The sequence below is a fragment of the Falco naumanni genome, chromosome 7 (assembly GCF_017639655.2).
Source record: "Falco naumanni isolate bFalNau1 chromosome 7, bFalNau1.pat, whole genome shotgun sequence".
Classification (NCBI taxonomy): domain Eukaryota; kingdom Metazoa; phylum Chordata; class Aves; order Falconiformes; family Falconidae; genus Falco; species Falco naumanni.
The window spans coordinates 3,474,148-3,495,176 of record NC_054060.1 but is presented as its reverse complement, the minus strand read 5'-3'; the positions used below and the strand labels follow the sequence as shown (position 1 = coordinate 3,495,176).

The following is a 21,029-nucleotide window of genomic DNA, read 5'->3' as shown; positions in this document are numbered from 1 at the left end:
GGGGAAGCACCGCGCCCCTGCTGCAGGCGCTTTAAAGCTGGTTATAAAAGCCAGCTGCGTAACCCCAGGAAAGTTTTAATGCTTTGGACACCCTCGTCGCTCGCAGAAGCTGCGTCAGGAGGACGGTGCCCGCGTCAGCCGCCCCCCAGGCCGCACCCTGCGGACGCACAGACACGGCCACATCGTCCACCGGTCACCACGCCGGTAACCCGCTGGGCCACGGAGAGCGCACACCGCACCGGTGACGAGTCATCTTTATTCAAACAGCGGCAGATTTTAGCGTGAAATAACACACAACAAAAGGCCTCCCTCCTGACACGCAGCTTTCTCTCACCCTCAGCTCTTTATAAACTATTGGTAATAAGCATCTTGCTTTCTTCATTGATTCATAAAATAAATTAATCCGTTTCTTCTCTGTTTGCATTAAAATACCCTGATTTTTTAATACAAAAAATACTAAAAACATTTCATCAAAATAGATAAAACATACAAATCACAGCAGTCATCTTTCTCTAGAGAAAGGAAAAAATAGCCTTCAAAGAAAATAAATCTCAAGAACATCTGTCAACTGGGAAACTGCCACATGAAGGAAGGGGTGACTTTGTTGAGGCAGCATCTGGTAGCTGCGTGACATTACCACCACCTAAGCAGTTGCCATCCCTCCGCCACTGCTGACACCCCCCAGCAGAGGTGCGGGGCCCCAGCTGGGACTGGGAGCGAGGCACACCGCAAGCAAGCACATAATGCCAGAAGGAGGTGAGAGTCTGGCATTCAGTTTGGGAGCACACTTGCTTTTGGCTGGGGAAAGGAGGCGCAGGTCTTCCTGCTGCAAGAAGCTGTATGCAAGCAAAGGAATCTACCAGCAACATAACTTTCTGCAGACAGGTATTACTTGTTCGCACTTTCTCGATTTTAGCACTCAGAAATTCGCATACAATCTGTTGTTCCTTTTCCTATGCCTGCTTTCCCCAGCCTGCATTCTCCTCTTACACCTGAGGAACTGGGTAAGATGCACAAGCAGCGAGACCACACATATTCTTGCCACGTTCAATAAGAAAGTACCTAAGAAGAGAAAGAAATGTATATGAGTGAGCATTCCCTCCTTTGGCAGAGTCAACACAACAGACAGTGATACAAAGCAACTGCTCTAATTACATGCTAGCTCCTTCCTCACACCAGGAGCAAATACCTGTGACAGAGCTGTTACTGCCAGTACTTAGCCAGGCAATGCTATCCCTGTCCCCTTTTATCACAAACAAGCAGAGTTAGCACCTAGCTCCCAAAGATTTCACTTGCAGCTGGAGATATTCGTGGAACTGGAGTGAAAACTCACTCCCAGCACAACCCGGCACAACCCCTTCTTTGGCCACGTAACCACAGAAGAGGCACGGTGCTCTCCTGACAGCAGTATGGTGGCTCTCCATGCATTGGCTGAGACCCTGGCTACAACGGCAGGTCTACTGATCTGAGTCTGCTCTAACCAGTCACCCCAGGACTAGTTCATAGAGCCATGCCTCCTTCACTGCTGAGGCTGGGATGATTTCCCGTGCTTCTTCCCAGAGTATGAAACAGCTGAAAACAGAAATTTCAGTTTGAGCGCATAAGGGTGACCCAGGGGCTGTAGAATCCCATGCACATGACTGTCCTTTTACAAGGTACAGGAAGACTGTGGTGGGTTCGGTGGTGCTGGGAACTCCTTACCCATCCATGCCCCACATCGGGCCCCAGGAGTTCTTCACAATCCAGTAAGGAGTCCCATTTTCTTCTCCATACCCCACAGCAAGGACAGCATGGTTCACCTTGTCAGGAGTGTGCTCACATTTTGGGCTGCAAAAGAAATGGAAAAATAATGCTGATTTGTTGCATGAAAAACCAGCCTATAATTATGGATTAGCTGGCATTCTCAATTGCACTCCAACTGCAAAAAGAACTAATGCTTACTCTGAACTTCCAGTTGTGGGGAGTATGGAGGAAAGCCAAGAAAAGGAGATATTGCTCTGTTTTCTCGATAGGCTACATGGACCTTTGATCTGAGTACCTGGTCTGGCCTTTTGTTCAGAATTAATGTCAACATTGTCACACAAGAACAAACCACAATGAAAACAATGAGCAAAGGAATTCTTCCAACGAAAACAAGCTCTTAGTGCATCCCAGTAATGGTTTGTTCTGCCCTGAAGTTCAGGGGCACTGTTCTGCATTCTACACAGGGAACAGCGAGTTCCTCAGTCTAAATACACACTTCCTTCTATTTCCTCTGAATCTCCAGCTTTTAAATTGCACTTGAGGAAAGTTGCTGCCTGTGATATAAAACAAGGCAACACAAGGTACAAGCTCCCGTCTCCTGAGCACCTGTTTTTAAACATTTTCCAGTTGCAGGTTAAGATCAATAATCACCACAACAGATTTACTTTTCTTGAATCTGTTAATAGTTGGTCTGGGGACCACAGGCTGAAAACACTGAAGCATCAATTATTCCGTAAACTCTGACTTTAAATCTACCTTAGACTGTAAATCTACAGGATAACTTGGTGTGTTCCTGAAACTGGAATCCTACTACAGTATCTTGATCATCTGCCTGCTTTAACACCTTAAACCTGCCCATTAATTTTGAGATTTCTGTCTTTATTGCAACAGCAAAGCTACCTGAATTCACGGTGCTCTCTACTCTTTCCCTTGCAGCTCCCTGGGGCACATCACTCATGCTTAGACTCTTAGTTTAATTTTCCCTGCAGTTCTACGTGACTAAGGATTCATTACTCTAAAACATTTTTCTAGTTCTCTCCAAACACACATTTTCCCCATTTCCTGCCTAACAGAAATCTATCCTGCCACAGTTAGCTTCCACAGTCTTTCCAAAATATAATCATCACCCTTTTAAGTAGCTTTTTGCTTTGGCTGTAGAGCTGACACAACACTCAAGACCTTCTGCCAGGTAATTTCAGGTCTCACCGTAATTTTTCCATCTCTGCTGCTTTTCTTACATGTCCAGCTGCAGAGTGGCAGGTAAGTACCTGATGGGATTGACACAAGGTGCTTGGGGACCTGCCTGCGCTGCAGAGAACAGCAATGCAGAAACCCCCGCCTTAAATAACACACCCTGCAAACGTACCACCTCAGGTGCGGTACAGCATGAAGGCAGCTACACAGCTTGCCACCACCCCTCTGAGGTCTAGCACTGGAAGAGCCTCGTAGAAAACTTACTTTGGTTAGGGCTTACCCTAAGTAAACTAGATGTGTTCAGCTGCAACACCTGGGCTGACCCTGCCACCACCCACAGCTCAGACACGCATATCAGCCCTGGGACAGGCTTCTCCCAGCTCTGCGGCAGGACTGCAGAAGGATCTCTCAAGCTCACTTGACTTGCTGACCTTCATTCCAAATACAGTCTGGTCTTCAGGTTGGACTGGTTCCTAGCAGTAAATTGGCTGAAAGCACACTGTTCCCTCTTCCCTGTGCTGTGTTCTCATCTCCCTGGGAAATCGATTTATCAAGGCTCAGTTTACTTATGTTTTCTATTTTCTATTTAAAAGAAAATGCAAGAAAACAGTCCAGTGTCCCTGCATCCATTGCTGTACAGCAGAAGAAATGGGGATTCAAACAATTCTGGTCCTACACCTTCTCCTCACCCTCACCTCCCAAGTTCAGAAATACTCACTTTGAGTAGACTCCTTTTCTGTAGTGCATGAAGTTACTTGTCACCTCAAACGCAAAGCTCACCGGATTGTGCTTTCCCACAGCTTCTACCATGCCATCCTCGTCATACTGCAAGAGGAGGATTCCAGGGTCATTGATCTCCTGATTATGCTGGGACCAGCCAGGATCAGTGGACCAGCAGTCACAGCACAGTGGGGATGGCTAACCCTGGCTTTTGCATTGACAAGAACCCAGACCTTCTTACAGCTTGGAGGTGCACCCACTGTGGAAAGCAGGCAGAGACCCTGTGCCTGTATTTTGGCTATGGCATTTCGTTGGTGCCACCCTCAGGAAAAGGAGTCACCACTGTGTATGCTGTGTGCATGCCAGCAGCTTGCTCCTCTCCCAGGAGCAAGCAGGCTGCAGCTTGCACTGCAGAGCCCAGCATGCCTTGGGATATTCAGGCTTGGCACAGCCCTGGAAATTCAGAAAGACAGCCCTCAGGGCCTTACCTGCGTGATATTGATAACATCCTTGACAAATGCAATAGCCTTCTCTGGCTGGAAGTTGCAGGTGCCATTCTGTGCAGACAGAAAGGAACTGGTGTTAGAGCCTGCTCTGCCATGGCAGAAGTGTATCTGAGCTGCGCTGGAAATACCTTGGCCCGGTATGGGTAGGTGTCCTCCCCCATGAGCCCTTTGTTATACAATATGTATTCGAAGGCTTGGCTTGGCAGGCCCCTGCAAGACAACACAGCCGGAATGCAGATTAATTAGGATGGTAATGCTGCGGCTTCTGCAGAGCAAAGCCATCAATATTCCCCCGAAGTCCTGCAGACCATTCCCACAATCTAGGGGGAAAGGAAAGGACAGTGTGTATCCCAGACCCTCTAAAGGCATGAACTCCAGTCTGTCCCTGCAGTATCTCCCTGCCTGGCACTCAGGCCTGGCCCATCATGCTGTTTGCCATGGTCCTACACAGGCATGGGAGGGCCTCATTCTCAGGGGTGCCTGATCCCTGGGGGAAAATGCCAACACAGGGGCCCCAAAGGTGTGAGGCCACCTCGCCCACACAGCACCAACTGTGCTAGATCAGCTTTGCAGCCTCGCACACTGAAAGGTATTTTTCCTTAGCCTCTGCCCAGCCTGGCTGGGGTCTCCAGCTACACAGCACAGGGAGGACAAGGGACCCACATCTCCAGCAAGCAGCTGCTTCTTTCCCTGGCCACCTTCAGGGAGCACATCTCACAGAGAGAAGAAACGGAGAGTGTGATCAGCCTGCGCTGACAAGGAAAGGACTAAAGAGGAGTCACAAGAAAAATAAAAAGCACCAAGACTGGTTTTGCTCAGCTCTCTGAGCATTCCTCAGGGACTGCTTAACTTACAGAAAACAAGATTTCAGAAAGCTTTATTTTCTGTCTTCTCTAGCAATACCAGTAGGAATTTACCAAAGGGGAAGCAAAAGTTTCTGTGGGTTCCTTAAAGCACCACGAGATGCATGTGACCCATGAGCAGAGCAACAGACAAAACACCTCCTGCTTTCCCTGAGCGTGTTAAACCCTGGCTACATAGCACCCGTGAGACACTGTAACAGAGCAAATTATCAGAAGAAAAACTGATAAACAAGAGGAACAACAGAAGTTAAGAAATGCTAGAGGTTTACATTCTAACATCTAGGGAGGGTGAAATTAAAATGAGCAAACCAAACCCAAACTCTTTTCCCTGACACATCTCAGCCACGGGAAAACAAACCCCATTCCTAGACCTGGAAGGATCCAGACATCCAGATCTTGAGAAAGGCTGTCAGTCATGGAACACAAGATACCCTAATTTCTATTCTTTATCTTACTTACCCACTGCAGCCGTGGTTGTTAAAAGCCTGGGCACAATCAACTAACTGTTGTTCTGCCTACGGAACAAAAGCGTTTTGAGTCAGTATATATTCAACACCTCATTTGGAAAAAGTTAGACAAAATGCAACCTGTGCAGCCGGCAACTGAACAGCGTTGGTTTTATCCATGCAGCTGGCTGCTCACCCATTGTGAGCGGGAATCACCCGGCTGAACAGCTCCATGTCCCAAGGAGGGGGACAAGGAAGACTAGGAGCTGGCAGCCCAGCAAGCTCTGTCTGCAAGAGACTTTCCTCCTCATGCCTGCTGGGACACCATCCCACCCACGGGAGCGCTGGCTGAGATTTCTTTCAAAGGTCAAGTTTGTTTTTAACACACCCCATCATTAGGCATTCCAATATGTCATATAAGTGGCTACTGTCTTTCTAGTACTTCAAGAATGTAAATCCTCTTGGAGTTTAAAAATAAACAGTCTCACAACTGCTTGCAGCAAGCTGTTTTGCAGTGAGAAGTTCCTGCTGTCTGGCAGCACCAGACAGAGCTCTAGCTAACTGTGCCTGCTCACCACGGCCGGACCCATCAGCCTACCATCCCTCTGGTTTTGTCTTGCTCCAAAGAGGGCTCTGCCCAAGCCCGGGACTGCAGGACACTTGGATCCCAAGAGGGGATGGTGACAGGCACATCCTCAGGCACAGAGAGCTCCCAGCCATGCCACCCCATGCCTCCCCAGCAGTTCTGATCGGCTTGTGAAGAGCTGCAAGGTGTCTGCAGAGCCAGAGGTGCCTGCTACAGCCACATGCAGCGATGTACAGCCAGACTGGGAACAAGCAGCCAGCGGCTGTCCCGGACAGGAGTGGGCTGGCTCCGCTGGCAGCCCTGGCAGATAATTGGAGGCAGGACTTGCTGTCGGTGCACAGGAAAGAAAATCACTTACCAGATAGAGGAGCTTTCCCGTTGCAATAGCAATAGCAGACTCCAAACATCCTGTCGTGGAAAAGGTCCAGCAGCTCCCACAGGGGCCCTGCATTAGGAACCAGAGAGGAGCTGCTCCATAATGTGCTGCAGGGTCACCGGCCTCCCCAAAATGCCAGGGCCAGGGCTGAAGGGCAGGTCAGGAGCACAGCGCTTCCACGCCCTGCCAGCAGCTAGGCTTCACCTTCTGCTCAGCCCCTGCCCAGGGTTCCACAGCCTCCCCCCGTCCCAGCCCACCCTGACCACAGAGGGGCTCCCAGGGGGGGCCCCTTCCCTGCAGGCACCCACCCTCCAGCACAGAGCCCTGCCCGCTGTGGAGAGGCCCTCTCCCGGCCCATTCTTGGTGCATGACCGATGACACACACTCCTCACCTGGTTTTTCACAGGTGTCACAAAATTTCCCTTCTTCCTCCAGTCGATGGAGTCAGGATACGGCCCAGAGCTGCGCAGGAAATTCCCCTTTGTGGCTGAGCAGTTCTGCAAGCGAGGCAGGAGGGCTGTGGCGGGGGGAGCGGTGACTGCCACGCTGCACGTGCAGCCCTGGCCGCCCCATGCAGCCACCGCACCTGCGGAGACCTGGGCCAGCCCTGGAAGGGCACTGCCACCCGCACCCCCGGCAGCGGTGCCCAGGCTGCTCAGGGAGCTGCTGTCTCCCCAAAGAGCCAGGATCGGGCCTTAGATCTACCCATAAGAATACACAGCAACCTGGAAAGCTGAAAGCAGAAGTGACAACTCGGCTGGAGCCGGGGTCAGGAGGCAGCTGACAGCCGAGAGGGCAGGGGATGGGGGGTTCACCTCGCCCTTACCCAGGCTCCGGCCGAGCAGGACACCACACTGATGGCAGGCAGCGCAGCGAGGGGGTGCTGACCCACGCACAGGGGCAGAGCCCCTCGCGGCTGGGGGCTGCCAGGCCCCCTCCTGCCCGCCCATCACCCGCTCCCGTGATTTACCTGGGGCTCTCTCCACAGGTACAACTTTTTAAATTCTGCGAAGGTCAGATCTGAGAACTGGTTGAGGCCCACTGGAAGGAGGAGGAAAGGGGAACACGTTTGGCTCAGTAGGGCCCGGCGTTCCCAGCCAGAGCGGGCCGGGGGCTGGGAAGCGGCTCCTACTCTGGAAGCTGTGGTTGCCGGCGTTGTGCTCGTCGATCTGCCTCTTGTTGCCCAGGAAGATGCGCAGCCTGCGGGGGTACTCGCCCGGGCCGTACCGCCGGGGGTTCTGGGGGGGCAGAGCCCGTCAGCCGCGCCCCGAGGTGCCGCCGCTCCCGCGGGGGCCCGGCCCGTCCCAAGCCCCGGGCCCCGGGCCCCGAGCCCCGGCCCGCAGAGCAGGCGCCCCGCAGCGTTACCTGCAGCATCCAGGCCTTGAACAGCAGCTCCTCTGCGGGAGAGAGCGGGGAGGCGTCAGCGGCTGCCCCGGCTCGGCTCGGCTCCCCCGCCGCCGCCCTGCCGGCCTACCCGCGGGCCCCGGCCCGGAGAGCGCCCGGGGCGCCGAGCCGAGCCGTGCCCTCCCCTCCCGGTGCCCCGTTACCTTCGGCCGTGGGCTCCCCGGCGGCAGCGGGGGCCAGCAGTGCGGCCGCAGCCAGCAGCACGGCCCAGGCCATCGCCGAGCCGGACCGGGCCGAGCCGAGCCGAGCCGAGCCCAGCCCAGCCGAGCCTCTGCGGGAGGGACGGGGCAGGGGGCGGGACAGGGGGCGGGGCATCCCAGCGCCCAGCAAAGGGGGCGGTGTCTGCGGCTCCGGCGTTAACCCGCCGATAAAAACATCACAAGTCCCGGTTCACCCTGAGATAGAATAGATTTATTAGCAAGAGGTAATCAGGAAACATATATTTTTACAAAAAAATGGAAATTTTTTTTTTCCAAACAAGCTGTAAGTTGAAATAGTTTTAGGGCTTGAAAGAGAATTCTCATACCACGAGGTATTGCTTACAGCAAAAGTGTTCTGGTTGTCAGAGTGGAGCATGCCTGCCACTGTAAAGTTAAACTGTGTTTATATACTGTACAATGTAAAAAATACATGGTAATATTCACAGAATAAGCACTACATTACTATATTCCTGCTAGAAGGTGGTTAGACAGGATTACAGTATATGTAATAAAAACACTCGGTCATCTTCTTCTAATTCTACATCATGTTACTCATAGTGGTCACAAGGTATACGGATCTATAGCATATCAACAGAAGCTTGTCATGAGCCGTATGCAGCAAGGAGAGTCGAAGGGATGTTTCCATCTTCCCAACTTAGGAGGGACCCAGGGCAGCATCCGAGAGGCCCCCCCCAGTGCCCGGCCAGCACAGGGGGGTGGCACAGAGAGAGAGGGCAGCTTCACGTGGAGGGATAAACTTTAATGTGTTCTCTTCCCCTGCCTTACAGAGTTTGCCCAGGGATGTCACTGCCGAAACGGCCTGAGCAAGAGCCGCCCTGCACTGCCCGAGAGCCCCATGGGAACATAGGGGTTCCCCTGCCCGACCGCCAGCCCCCTCGAGAAGAACAAATGACAAAAATAACATCATCAAAAAGAAACCGGGACTCCAGCAAAGTGTCGATGCGTGAAACCTTAAACGATGCGGGAAATCCTACGCGAGGTCTACTGCGGCCTAAGGACGAGGGGGGCTGTTTGCTTGGAGAAGCACATACATGGAAGTCACTCCAGAGCGTCCAACAGAAACAAACAGATATATACAGTATGGTATAGCGAGTGTACACGAGCAGCCACTGGCCACTGCTCTGGGCTCAAGAAGGCAGTTTGGGCTCTATTCGCAGAGAAGCTTCATAAAGGGTTTCTTCGTCCATCACAAATGACTGGTCCAGCAGGTACTGTGTCACCTGGGAAAATGAGAGCCAAACCGTTACCGGCTTGTGAGAACAGAAAATCCCGATAAATAAGGTGCCATGTAAATGGAGAACGATGTTCTTGCTGCAGAAATGCTGCTGATGGGGCAGGGCATCTGCTCCAGTTTTAACAGAAAATGTGCTTGCAGTTCCTGGCAGATTTTTCCCAAATTACTTTTTGGCCTTGTTAGCAGCATGGCATCCACAGCTGATACCAAAACGGGGCACAGCCCATGCCCGGGCAAGGTGCTGCACTGGGGGTTCAGAGCTGGCCCGCTTCCCTTGCCTGGGAAGCACCAGCAGTGCAGGTGGGGCTTCATCCCATCACCCACAAGAGCATCTGGGAGCTTGTGTACAGCTGTACCCCAGCCCTGCAGGGAGGCAGGGCAATATGCGGCCACGCACAGCACCACCTGCACTACCCTTGCCCGCTGGACTTGGTGCAGTGTTTCCAGCAGGGTGTCTCGGGGCAGTGGGCTGCCTTCACAGATGCTGATCTTCTGAGCAGGAGGAGCCGGGAGGAGGCAGGGGTTACCTGGGGTCCCTGGCTGTGAAAGGCTGTGATGTCAGCCCAGCCCTGGACAGGTACTGATGGTGCAGAGGGCAGGGCTGGGGCTGCCTGGTGCTGCAGAGGATAAAATCAGAGCCTGCAGCTCCTCAGCCTCTGCCGGCCCGGCCAGGGGTTGTGGTCCAGAGGGACTTGGGCTGCTCCTGCCACCGCACACAGAAACTGGCACCATCGGAAAGTGGTTTGGCCCAGCCTTATCACCAGTAACACAGTATCCCGGGCACTGGGAAGGTTTGGCAGATGCCTGTGTGGCAGCAGCACTGTTTCGGAAGGGTTGCTGTTTCTGGAGAACAGCAGTTGCTGGAGACAGTAGAAACCCTCACAGCAACCAGCCCAGTTCCGGGGCGGCTCTGCAGTGCTGTGGCAGAGGAAGTGAGAGGGTGGCTGAGACCTTTCATCTCACCACATGTGTGGGGGCCACCACGAGGCACTGGCCACCCAGCACCAGGCTGCGGGGGTGGTGGGACATGCTCTGCTCCCAGCCTGGGGATGGGGGTGTTGCCCCAAAGTAGCTATTTCTCAGCATCTCCAGGGCAGGCTCTGCCAGTGCCAGGATAACTCAGCTGCACATAGAGTGGGGGGGCAAGGGGGATGCAAAGTCTGGCTCTGCTCCAAGCAAAGCATGCTGCAGGGCGAGGGGCCACGGAGGGAGGGGCAGCCTCTGTGGCATGTCCCAGCTGTGCAGGCAAGGAGCAGTGCATGCATTTCATAAACACCCAGAGGAGCCCCAGGAGCACTCTGGCCATGCGCCACACTGCCCGCCCTACCCGACAGCTGTCACATCTGGGTGTAGCTGCTGTCTACAGCAATACCTCTGCTGCAGCATCCTGGGGGAGACATGGGGGAGCTTGCTGCAGCTGCTGCAGCCATCCTCCATCCCCTGCACTGCTGCTGACAGCCTCCAGCAAGGCACAGGACTGCTCCTGGCACAGAGGTACCAGCCACACTCCTGCTGCAGCAAACGGGCAGCAAAGGGCAAGGGAGTGCAGGATGCAAGGGCAGTGGTCCCAGAAGCCACCAACACTTGTTGCTCATTCCCATGGAAGGGCCCCACGGATGGGAAAAGGTACAGCTACTCATCTTGCTCCCAGGTAAAACGTGAGCTCTGCCTGAACTCAGGACCTGGAGCTGCTCTCCCACAGGGATGGAGACCTCTGCAGCAAGACCCATGCCCGTGCTCTTGCAGCACACAGGTCTCTGCCTCAGCCTGAAAGCTGCTCACAGCAGAGGACGGCTCTGTTCCCAGCGCCCACCCGCTCCCCAGGAACCCTTCCAGGCTGCTCCCCTGCCGCACTGCCTGACCATAGCCACGCTCTAGCCCCAACTCGGCCAGGCTGTGCCAGCCTGATGACCCTTGTGCCCATGATCACAGTGGCTTGCAGAAAGACCCAGAGTGAAAGGGCAGTCCTGTCTGCTGGGAAGAAATGGCAGCAAAGCTAGGGACAGGCAGGGACAGCATTGGCTTGTTCTGACCAGGGCTCAGACAGCAGGAAGCTGTGTCCTTTCGCTCTGCCAGCAATACTGTGCAGGCGGTGAGCTCTTCATGGTTTGCGTGCCGAGAGGAGCTGGGAGGTTGCTACATGTCCCCTGTGCCTGTCCCACTCCGTTATGCCTTGCTTGACACAAGCCTCCACACCTGCACTGGTTCTGCTAGCATTTTCCCTCTTAAATTTCTTACAGAAGCATCATATCTTCCCCAAAGGAGAAACTGAAGGCTTAGACGCTGTGATTCGAGAAGGAGATGAGGAGGAGAGGGAGTGTGTGGCTCTCGGGACAAGGTTGTACCTTAGGCTGGTGCTCAATCTTGTAGGAGGTTTGCTGGAACTGGCGGATCTCTCTTATGATGTGTGAGATCTGTCCAGAGATAAAACACAGCAGCTGTTTACAGCACAGCCAGCACCACCAGCACCACGTCCCAACACCTGGGAGGTGGAGCGCACTCAGTTCTTTCAGCCGCAGCATGATGCAAAGGGCCTTTTTGCTTCTTCCAGGCACATCCCTCACCAGGGACAACCCTGCTGCATGCACGCGTGCAGGGGGACACATGTGGCTGCCAGGTGCTGTGCAGATGACAGCTAGCTATGGGGAACTGTGCAGGACAAGCACAGACCTGGCCAGAACCACAGCACTGAGCCACATTGCCACAGCCCAGCTCCTGCACGCCCACCGCAGCAGGGCTGGGAGACTCACCATCCTCATTTTGGAGAAGTTCACCAGGCCATCCTCGGTGTAGTTTGGGGTCCCCTCCTCAATGAACGCCAGGTCGGTCAGGTACATTCCCAGGTAGGGGACGCAGGGAGGGTCACAACTTTGGAAGCAAACCAGAAACAAGTAAGAAAGAAAAATACCTTGCTTGGGGGCTTTGGAGAGGGGGGTGAGTGGGACTCCACAGAATTGGAAGGGTTCTCTCTAATATACATAAACCCTAGGATGTAGCGTCTCCCCAGGAAGGCCGCTGGTCTCCTGGGTCTCATCCTGCAGCCCCTGTCCCTGTGGGCAGGGCAAGCACCAGCTGCAGCCATGCCCTGCACAAAGCCAGGGACTGCAGGAGGTGAGTGGGGGCAGAAGGCTGGGAAGACCTTTCGAAGCTGCCCCTGTAGTCAGTGAAACCCCAGCCAAAAGCCGAGGACAGTGCAGGCACTGGGCTTGCCCCCCACCTTCACCCTGTACCCCAGCCCAGTCCCCAAGGAGGATCGCTGGGGGCTGCTGATGGGACACAGCCCACGGCTGTCTGCCATGCACACGGGGATGCACAAGCCCATGGGGATGCACCAGCTCCAGGGCAGCTCAGCACCCCGCTCCCCACACACATGCATCACTGGGCTCCTCAATTTGTGGGACCAAGTGAACACCAAGTAACGATGATTTGGGGAGCGTGAGTGCCGGCAGAGAAGCCCAACGCTGTCCCTGGTCTGGTGCGGGGCTGGCTGCTATGGCAGCACCGCCAGCTCTCTGCTGTGCAAAGCTCCGACTCGGGACTGCCCCGGTGTGCTGCCAACAAGGTCCACACTAGCTGGAATGACATACACTGGCTGGTGGGAAACCGTAGCTAAATATGGTACATTTTGGGGGTTTAAACTATGAGTCTGTAAGAGGAAGGGAGGAAAAAAAGTTTTCTGGTGTCTGGCAATGATTTGCCCCTTTGCAGTCCCTTTTATTCACATCTTTCCATACTGCTCCTTGGAAGAGCAGCTTGTTACTTGGGATCACTTTGCAAGCACCCTCCTGTGCCTGCTAAACAAGAACTGCTTTCGTGCAGGCTCTGAAATGGTCTTGTGAGCAGAACCCTAGCCTGCAGGGTGGGAGCCAGGGTGGGCTCCGGGTCACCCAGCATGGGGGGGGCCCTGGCCTGGCTGTCAGCAGCCCCCTCGCAGCAGCAGCTGCCAGAGGAGAATCATTGTTCACTCACTTTTTCAGTGCCTCCCGCAAGTTCTTGAACCTGCCCTCCGATGACACCAGCTTTTGCAGCTTATCAATCAGAGCCTTTGTCTGCAAGAAACCCAAAGTGTCACTTGGAGAAAGCCCTGGAAGAAACCCCCATCCCTGCAGCAGGGGTGTGTGAAGCCTGTGGAGCTACAGGGTCACTCCCATCCCACCCTGCCCACAGCAGCCGCCAGGGCACATCACCCCCATCCAGCTGCTCAGTCCCCTTGCAGGTACAAATTCTGCCCTGGCCCTTACACCCAGCTCCTGGTGACATCTAGAGGAGCCGAGCAAGCGCTTGAAAACAAAGTTCCTCCAACACGTAATAAAGACAGGCTATGCACTTGCTTCCTTCCCCTGCCTCCCACTTCTGCCTTCACCACTGCCTGTTTTAATTTATGGGTTTATCACTTTGCAGGAAAAAAGATGGTGCTCCAGATTCAGAGGAGCCCACACAGCAATTCTGGCTTGGCAGCCCCTGGCCTCCATCAGGCTCTGCACCATGCAGGTAAAAGCTATTTCTGTACCAAGTAACTCAACACAAGGATTCATTTTGCTCATCCATAATTGGTCTGAGAAGCCCAGAAAATCAGTTTAAAGAAGCATCTGTACGTGTGTACACAGCTACAATGACTCTTTAGAAAAAATTGCTTTAACTGCACATCTGACCTGCAGGATGAATGAACCTGACAGCAACGCAGGGTCTGAGCAACTTGCACACCACCTCCCTCCTGGGGAAGACCTACAAACCCCTTACTCCATTTTCTAACTGTTTTTTCAATGCATGTGTCTTATGTCATGCCAACACCGTCACACCGGGTGCATCAGACCCCTGCTGCCTCCCCCGAGGGGGGTCAGCCCCGTGCCCATACCTGCTTGGAGACCTTGAGCCAGGTTTTCTTTAGGCGGAAGATGGCACTGCGGTTGAGGGAGGAGGTGATCTCCAGCACCGCGTTGTAGTTGTGCAGGCACCTGCAGATGTCCGCCACCGCCACCCACTTCTCGATGGCACTCACCCGCGCGTTGATCTCCTCATTCCGGAGGATCTCCGATGCTATCAAGTTACTGACCTTTGGGGAGACACCAGGCCCAGCCCAAGTGTTAGGACAACTTTGGACAACAGCTATGTGCCCTCCAGCCTGGCAGCATGTTTTAAGATTTCCCTTCACTGCAGGAGCCCCAGAGGGAGCAATTGCACCAGCAGATGCTCCACCTGCAAGGGGTCCCAAAGGCATGTAACACCCATGGAGCATGGGTGGGAGCAGATAAACCTCATACATCCCAGTCCCTGGCTGATGCTGGGAGCAGGCTGGCTGCGCTGCCTCATCATTGCCTGTCTCCCCAGCCCCCACTGTGGCTGCACTTACATCATTAAAGTGTTTTGTGTTCTTCATGATGTAAGGAGTCCTTTCGTTCTTCTCAAGCTTCATCCAACCTTGCCCAAAGAACTCTCTGCAAATGACAGCGTTCAAGTCAACATTTATTTTCCATTTTTCTGGGACACCCAAACCCTGCAAGCTCCACTGCACCCGCACAGGATGGAGATGCCAGGGCCTTTGCCCCGCACGCTGCCAGAAAGGGACCGCACGGATGCACTTGAAAGCACGACGGACACGGGAGGCTCTCCCCCGGCCAGGCACCTCCGGGATGCCAGCAGATAAGCCACAGGATCAGGCCTCACATTTGGGCTTGAGCCCAGCCTGAGCTACTTGGAAAGCGGGGTCGGCTGGGAAGACTTTGCACCCTCTGGGTTTAGCCCAGGTCAGGCTGCCTGTGGGGCAGCAGGTAGCTGCAGAGCCCTGGGCGATCAGAGCAGCCCTTCCTCGCTCATGAGGATCACTCACTCATATGGGATCTTCTTGAAGACCAGGTGATCCAGCAGTGTCAGCTGTTCTGCTATTTCCAGGGCTGAGTGGTTTTCAAAAGGTTCTGCTTTGACTCCCTCAGCCTGAGTGACAAAGGCAGTGATGAGGACTCGTTGCTTAAGAGCACAGTAAGGACTTCTACATTTCATGCACAGAGAATCAAAGCCAAAGTCAGGCTCCCATGCCAAAGGCTTTTCCCCAGGAGAGGTGGCATGTGTGGTGCTGTGCTGGTCCGATGGACCAGAGGCACCGCATCTTGCCAGTGCTGAGAAGTGCTGGCTTCACACAGCCCTGCAAACCCAGCGGTTTTAATTACGTTATCATCCGTGCATATGTACAGACACAAAATTAACTAATCTTCTCTATTTAAGTAATTAGGTGTCAGCTACAAAACGGATCCCTGCACACCAACTTCTGTAACCGCTGCCTTTTTGCTCTACATCTGTTTAATTAATAAAGCGCCAGGGGATCCCAGCTAGAGCAGTGCTGCAGAGCTGCTGCCTCGTGCCTCTGCCCAGCAGCTCGGCCAGCCTCACCAGCACCGCTCCACCAGCACCCATGGGGCTGGCAGCTCCCAGACCCTGCTGCTGCTTGGGATGGCTCTCCCAAGGGATGTCCAGAAAAGCAGGAGAATATGAGCATCCTCTGTCCCTGATGCCTGGCTCTGGTCAAGTGGCACTTGCAGGCATGGGGGGACTTGGGGTTCTCTGTGCTTGGAGCCACCTGGGCTGACAGTGAGTGCCTTCAGCCCCAGACCTGCACAGAGCATGCATGGGCTTTGGGGTGCTTTGACACAAACACAGCCCAAACTCACGGTTCTCCCAGCAGGGAAGTATCTAAAAATGTGCCACAGCATCCCTTCTCCTGGAAACAAGCAGCAGCATCTCTCCTGTCTGGGTCCCAGGAAAGGGGTTGTAGCAGCTCCATGTAGCAGCTCCCAGCACAGTGGGGGCAGAGGAAAGAGGGGCTGGGCTGGCATCGTGCAGGGACAGAGACGGGGACCAGTGGGTGGCTCTGGGGATGGTGCTGCGAGGGCGGAGGTACAAAGCGCAGAGTATGCGGGGCAGCAGGCGCAGGGTGTGTGCAGGTGCTCTGCGCTGCCTCCAGTCCAGCCAGTTACTCTCACAGGCAGCCCAGACCCTCCTCCTGGCTGCCCTCCCCAGCACTGCCTGCAGGCAAAGAGCACAGGCAGGGCCATTTTGCTCAGGGCTGTTGCACTGAACCACCAGCTGCCACATTGCAGTGTCCCCTGGCCAGAGCTAGTGGTGCACAGGGACAGTGGTGCCAAGGGACCACGCTGCTGGGTGGCTGGGGTGCAGGACCTGGGGGCAATGCCATGGACCAGCTAAGCACGCTGCTCCGGGGTGCTGCTTCTCCCTGAGGAGAGGCATCGCCTCCCTCCAGCACCCTCTGCAAGGAGGGGTCTGGGAAAAGCAGAGTGGCTCCAGGCACCCATGGGAGCCAGCCCGGCGAGCACGAGTTAACAGCTCACTGGAAAATCCCCTCCTGGCTGCAGGAAAGGGGTTGTGAAAGTGGCTCCCAGGGAGCAAACCCCCACTGGACTTCCCCTGCGGGGGCTCAGCAGCCCATGGCGAGGCTGCAGGGAGGTGGGTGCACACTGGGGGGTGCAGGCTGCAGGACAGACCCTGCCAGAGCGCGGGGTGCTGCTGACAGCAAACACTGGGTGGGCAAGCGGCACCGGTGGCATCAGCAGCACCCTCTGCACAGTGCAGGAGGGCTCTGGCACCCTGGAGCAGCCAGCGAGGGCTCAGCACATGGCACGACGCACACACCCAGCTCACAAAGAGGGGGTCGGGGAACCCACAACCCCCCTCACCCCAACGGGCACCCCAAAAACCAGGGCACCCTTGTGTCCCCACCATGCCTTCGACCACAGGTCGCTGCTGTGCAGCTGCTCAGATTGAGGGGCAGATTGAAACCCTCTGGTTTCATTTTGTCTTCAGAAGAAGTTTCCAGTGCCCATGGTCACAGGCAAAAGCTTAAAAAACAACCCAAGAGGGACCAGCCACTCCAGAAGCCAGCCGGCAGACCCAGGGACAGAGCCACTGTTGTTTCAGGTGCACCCGGCCAATTTAAAGTGGCTCTTGGGTTTTTCTGGGAGCAGATTTTGGTGTTGTTTTTTTTTTTAAATGCAGGAAAGCAGCAAATGCATTGCAGCCACTCTGATGTTTTTAAATCCATTGCATGTTCCCAGGTCTCTGCTGCCGGGGGAGCAGCACCGACACCAGCAGAGCCAGCACCCGTCACTTGGAACCAGTATGTGGCAGCACCAGCACAGGTCTGGGGACACAGATGACTGGAAACCCACAGGGTTCTCCTGTGTCCCTTGGGCGGGCACTGGCAGCAGCGGGCAGGCACATCCCTCTGCGCACTCCAGCCATCCTGCCAACGGTGCAGGAGCACTAACACGGCCAGTGGGCTGGATCATTGTTGCCTTTGCCTGTAACAGATCCAGCTGTGCTCACAGCTGTCCCTGCCCCAGAAAACCTTTCCCTGCTTTGTAGCCGTGGGCCCAGACAGCAGGCTTGGAGAGCTGGGTGCACTAGCGCACAGGGACCCTTACCTGTCCCCCTCCCACCACACCGAGCTACCAGGCGGAGCGACAAAGGGAAAGGGTATTTACCATCTGTACGACCTCCTCCAGGGTTATCTGATTGTCTCCTGGATCTTCCTGCGTCAAGGTCCTGTGAAGGCATTAAAAGACAGTGTTACTCTGGCTGGGATAGCATCAGAGCCGCACAACCCCAACGGGGCTGCAGCTCATGACTTCATGGTTTTTCACAGTTTTTCACACTCAGCATGCACAAGAATGTTTCTAAGTCCCATTTCCCATTTTAAAGAGAAAAAAAACCCTTAACCAAGGCCACAGCTGGCCCTGCATGCATCACTCCTGCTGCAAGACATGACTTCCTCAGCCCCAGCATGTGGTGGACACGCTCCTGGGCGGCCAGAGCCTCCCCGCTCCCCCGAGGAGCCCAGAGCCCCTGGGAGGGGCAGCCATGGTGCTGTCCCACTGCCCAACAGCGGGCAGGGCCACGTGCTCGCTGGGTTCACCACCGCACCTCAGCCATGCCTGCACACGTGCCTGCACAAGGCTGGGGGGTCACACCTCGCCCATGGCCCCCACTCAGCTCCCGATGTGCTGGGGAGACGGATACGGCCAGCACTGCCCATCCTCCTCCTCAGCACCTGCTGAGCCCAGGCCCTGACTGCAGGCACAGCCCCTCCTGCAGCCCTTGTGCCCTCCTGTCCCCAGCGAGAGCGGGATGCAGTCACCCAGCACCTGGCGCGGCATCCAGGAAAAGCAACCTCCCGCCCACCGCCCTTCACCTTATGATGTTGGCAGCTGCTTTCCTCTCCTGGGTCAGGAGCTCGGGATCGTGAATAACCTCCTCCAGAAAGCTGATCACCCTGAACTTCAGCTCCTCGTTGGTTTCAAAGTCCTGCCACAGCCGGCACAGCCACAGTGTTAATGCACTATAACATGAGGAACCGCAATACCCAGCAGCTCCGCTCCCTGCCCGTTTACACCCGGCCAAGACCGACGGGCCCCGCGGTGCCAGCGTGGGCGGCTGCTTGGCCGAGGGCAGAGGATGGCTCTTCCCTACAAAATCCCAGTCTGCAGTGCCCGGCAAATGGGAACTGGCCAGGAAAGCACCAGGCTCATTCTATACCTGGCCCGGGAGAGGCACGGGGGCTTTCCAGTGACAAACAGTATAGCACTGCTCCCAGTGTCCCCAGCAACCCACAGCAGAGAAGGACAGGGACAGCAAGGAAAGCCACAGAGTGTCCTAACCCTGACCCCAGCCTGAAACCCCCTAACAGAAACCAAACCCAAGTACTCCACTTCCACTTAGCCCAGCTTGGGGGTGACTGTGGATCCCGGCTCCATTCCTTTGCCCACCACATATGCAAACACTGCAGCCCAATGCCTGGTCCCTGGCTCTGCACCCAGGGCTCCCAGCTCCCCTGCTTCCCAGTTTCATCCCCTCCCCAAGTCCACTCATTTGCTTAATTAAAAAAGAAGCGCCAAATTGTCATTCCAGCTGGAGCCTGGCTGAGCCACTCAGCACACAACCAAATTCGCACCGGCGGGGAGGGAGGGTCCCCACGGTGCCAAGTCCCTGCTCAGCCCCCCCACTGCCCACCTGCGAGTGTTTGGAGACCCAGTGCCGCAGCACATTGAGGACACGGTTGGTGGCAGCTCTCCGGATCACGAACTCCTTGTCTCCATTCCGCTGGTCTGTTGGAAAGCCTGAAACTGCCAGCAACCCCTTAGCACAGCTCCAGCTCCATCGGGAATAGCTTGGGGCTGCTGTCAGGACTGCAGGAGCAGCCCCACTTCTCAAGCATCCCTAAGCTGTCACTTAAATGCAAGTGCTGGGGAGGCTCCGTGTTACAAGGCAGCAGGATGCCTGGGGCCACGGGTGCTGGACTGTGGGTGCTCTGGGCTCCCCTAGTAGGGGCTGCCTCCCAGGCAGGGGGGGAAACCCAGATGAGTAGGGTAGAAACAGGTACCCCAAAAATGCATCCCTGCTTTCTCAGCAGCCCTGGGGCAGGGTACCTGCACTGGCGAGGGACATCCTGCGGTACTTCTCCTTGGTGGGGGTCCCCTCGTTGGCCCCTGCCGTGGCGATGGCGAACGCGGAGGCAGCAGACAGGGCGCTGCGGGTGCTGTCGAGCTCCCGGCAGGACGTCATGACCACGCCGTTGTTGTAAGAAAACAAGGAGAAATCTGGGGCAGAGAAGAAAGCCAACACCACTCCGGCTGCCACCGCAGTGCCAGCCGGCTCCCCTCCCGCAGCCCTGGCCCCACACGCCACCCCCCTGGCACACAGGCAGCCCCCTGTGTGGGGGCAAGATGGAAACAGGGCTCGTGGAGGTGGCGGGTGCAGATGGCCAACACAGGGCTGCTCCTCATGGAGAGCTGGTTTCTGCCTGGCCACAGCTGGGGCAAAGGAGATGGGCAGCTTTGGATGCCACCGGTGACGCCACAAGAATTCATCCAGCACAGCTCTAGCAGGAATTAAGCCAACAGAGTGCTATAGGTGGTGTTAAAATAGCTACAGGGGAGACTCAAGCAGATAAACTGATGCTTGATGCAGCCCAGGCTCACATCTCGAGCAGCGTAACTCGCTCCTAACTTGTCAGATCAGTCCCGAGTGGGGAGGAAAGGGGTGAGAGGACCCCGTAAGATGTGCAGACCAGTTCTGTGGCACAGGCAGAGGGTTCTGCATTTCTCTGCCCCCTTGCAGCAAAATAAAGGGTAAAGTCCTGCTCCTTCTCATGTCTGCTTCAGTTTTACACCTGCACCTTTAGCAGCTCTGCATGGCCAGGTTCAAGGGCAGCAGGTAGCCCTGGGTAACCCCTGAGCAGGACAAGTCTTGGCTCACTTGTTACCTGATGAATTTTTGCACTTGATGGACTTAGGAGTTGTCGGAGATTTTGTTGGGGAAGCTTCAGCTTCTGCTTCATCACTCTGGTTGGGATCCGTGTCCGACTCTTCCCTGACAGACACCTCTGAGCCTGGGAGGAACAGGGAACACATTTACCATCACCGCTGGACACATGCATGTTGCAGCTGCATTTTAGCTCTTCCAGATTTTCCTAAAGTCAGAATCGTTCCAGCTGTGCATACAGCAACTAAGTACAGGAAAGGTACAGTCCTGCAATTACTTTGGGGGCTTTTGGAGTGCTTTTTTTCTTTCTGCTCGTGGGTTTTGGGTTTTGGCTGATTATTTTTTGTTTTGTTATTATATATATAACTTAGCTTTCAGGTAGCACACAACCCACGGGAGGCAGGAGCTCTCTGTGCCATGCATGGTGCATGCAGTGCCAGCTCAGAGGCTCTGCCCAAGGCTGGCAAT

General features: G+C 55.2%; 2 protein-coding genes across 5 annotated transcripts in view; both read right to left on the bottom strand.

Annotated features, from left to right (window-relative positions):
* Window positions 1-238: 238 nt before the first annotated feature.
* On the bottom strand, window positions 239-8,116 carry CTSH (cathepsin H). Its single transcript, XM_040600982.1, has 12 exons — window positions 7,982-8,116; window positions 7,800-7,831; window positions 7,567-7,672; window positions 7,405-7,475; window positions 6,827-6,931; window positions 6,417-6,503; window positions 5,486-5,541; window positions 4,292-4,373; window positions 4,146-4,214; window positions 3,656-3,762; window positions 1,702-1,827; window positions 239-1,062 (listed from the first exon to the last, which is right to left on the bottom strand). The coding sequence occupies exons 1-12, from the start codon at window positions 8,052-8,054 to the stop codon at window positions 987-989; spliced, it is 990 nt and encodes a 329-aa protein (XP_040456916.1). The 5' UTR covers window positions 8,055-8,116; the 3' UTR covers window positions 239-986.
* A 111-nt stretch (window positions 8,117-8,227) lies between these two features.
* Window positions 8,228-21,029, bottom strand: part of RASGRF1 (Ras protein specific guanine nucleotide releasing factor 1) — a 41,847-nt gene continuing 29,045 nt past the window's right edge. For 2 of the 4 annotated variants that reach the window (XM_040602067.1, XM_040602070.1), the window contains exons 16-27: window positions 20,563-20,688; window positions 19,727-19,897; window positions 19,311-19,423; window positions 18,493-18,605; window positions 17,786-17,846; window positions 15,121-15,224; window positions 14,644-14,728; window positions 14,149-14,346; window positions 13,263-13,342; window positions 12,044-12,161; window positions 11,639-11,707; window positions 8,228-9,279 (exon numbers count right to left, since the gene is read on the bottom strand). In XM_040602067.1, coding sequence (XP_040458001.1) covers window positions 9,187-9,279; window positions 11,639-11,707; window positions 12,044-12,161; window positions 13,263-13,342; window positions 14,149-14,346; window positions 14,644-14,728; window positions 15,121-15,224; window positions 17,786-17,846; window positions 18,493-18,605; window positions 19,311-19,423; window positions 19,727-19,897; window positions 20,563-20,688 — 1,331 coding nt within the window. In that variant the 3' untranslated portion in view covers window positions 8,228-9,186. The remainder of the gene's footprint in view (window positions 9,280-11,638; window positions 11,708-12,043; window positions 12,162-13,262; window positions 13,343-14,148; window positions 14,347-14,643; window positions 14,729-15,120; window positions 15,225-17,785; window positions 17,847-18,492; window positions 18,606-19,310; window positions 19,424-19,726; window positions 19,898-20,562; window positions 20,689-21,029) is intronic. The other 2 variants (XM_040602068.1, XM_040602069.1) reach the window with 2 other exon arrangements.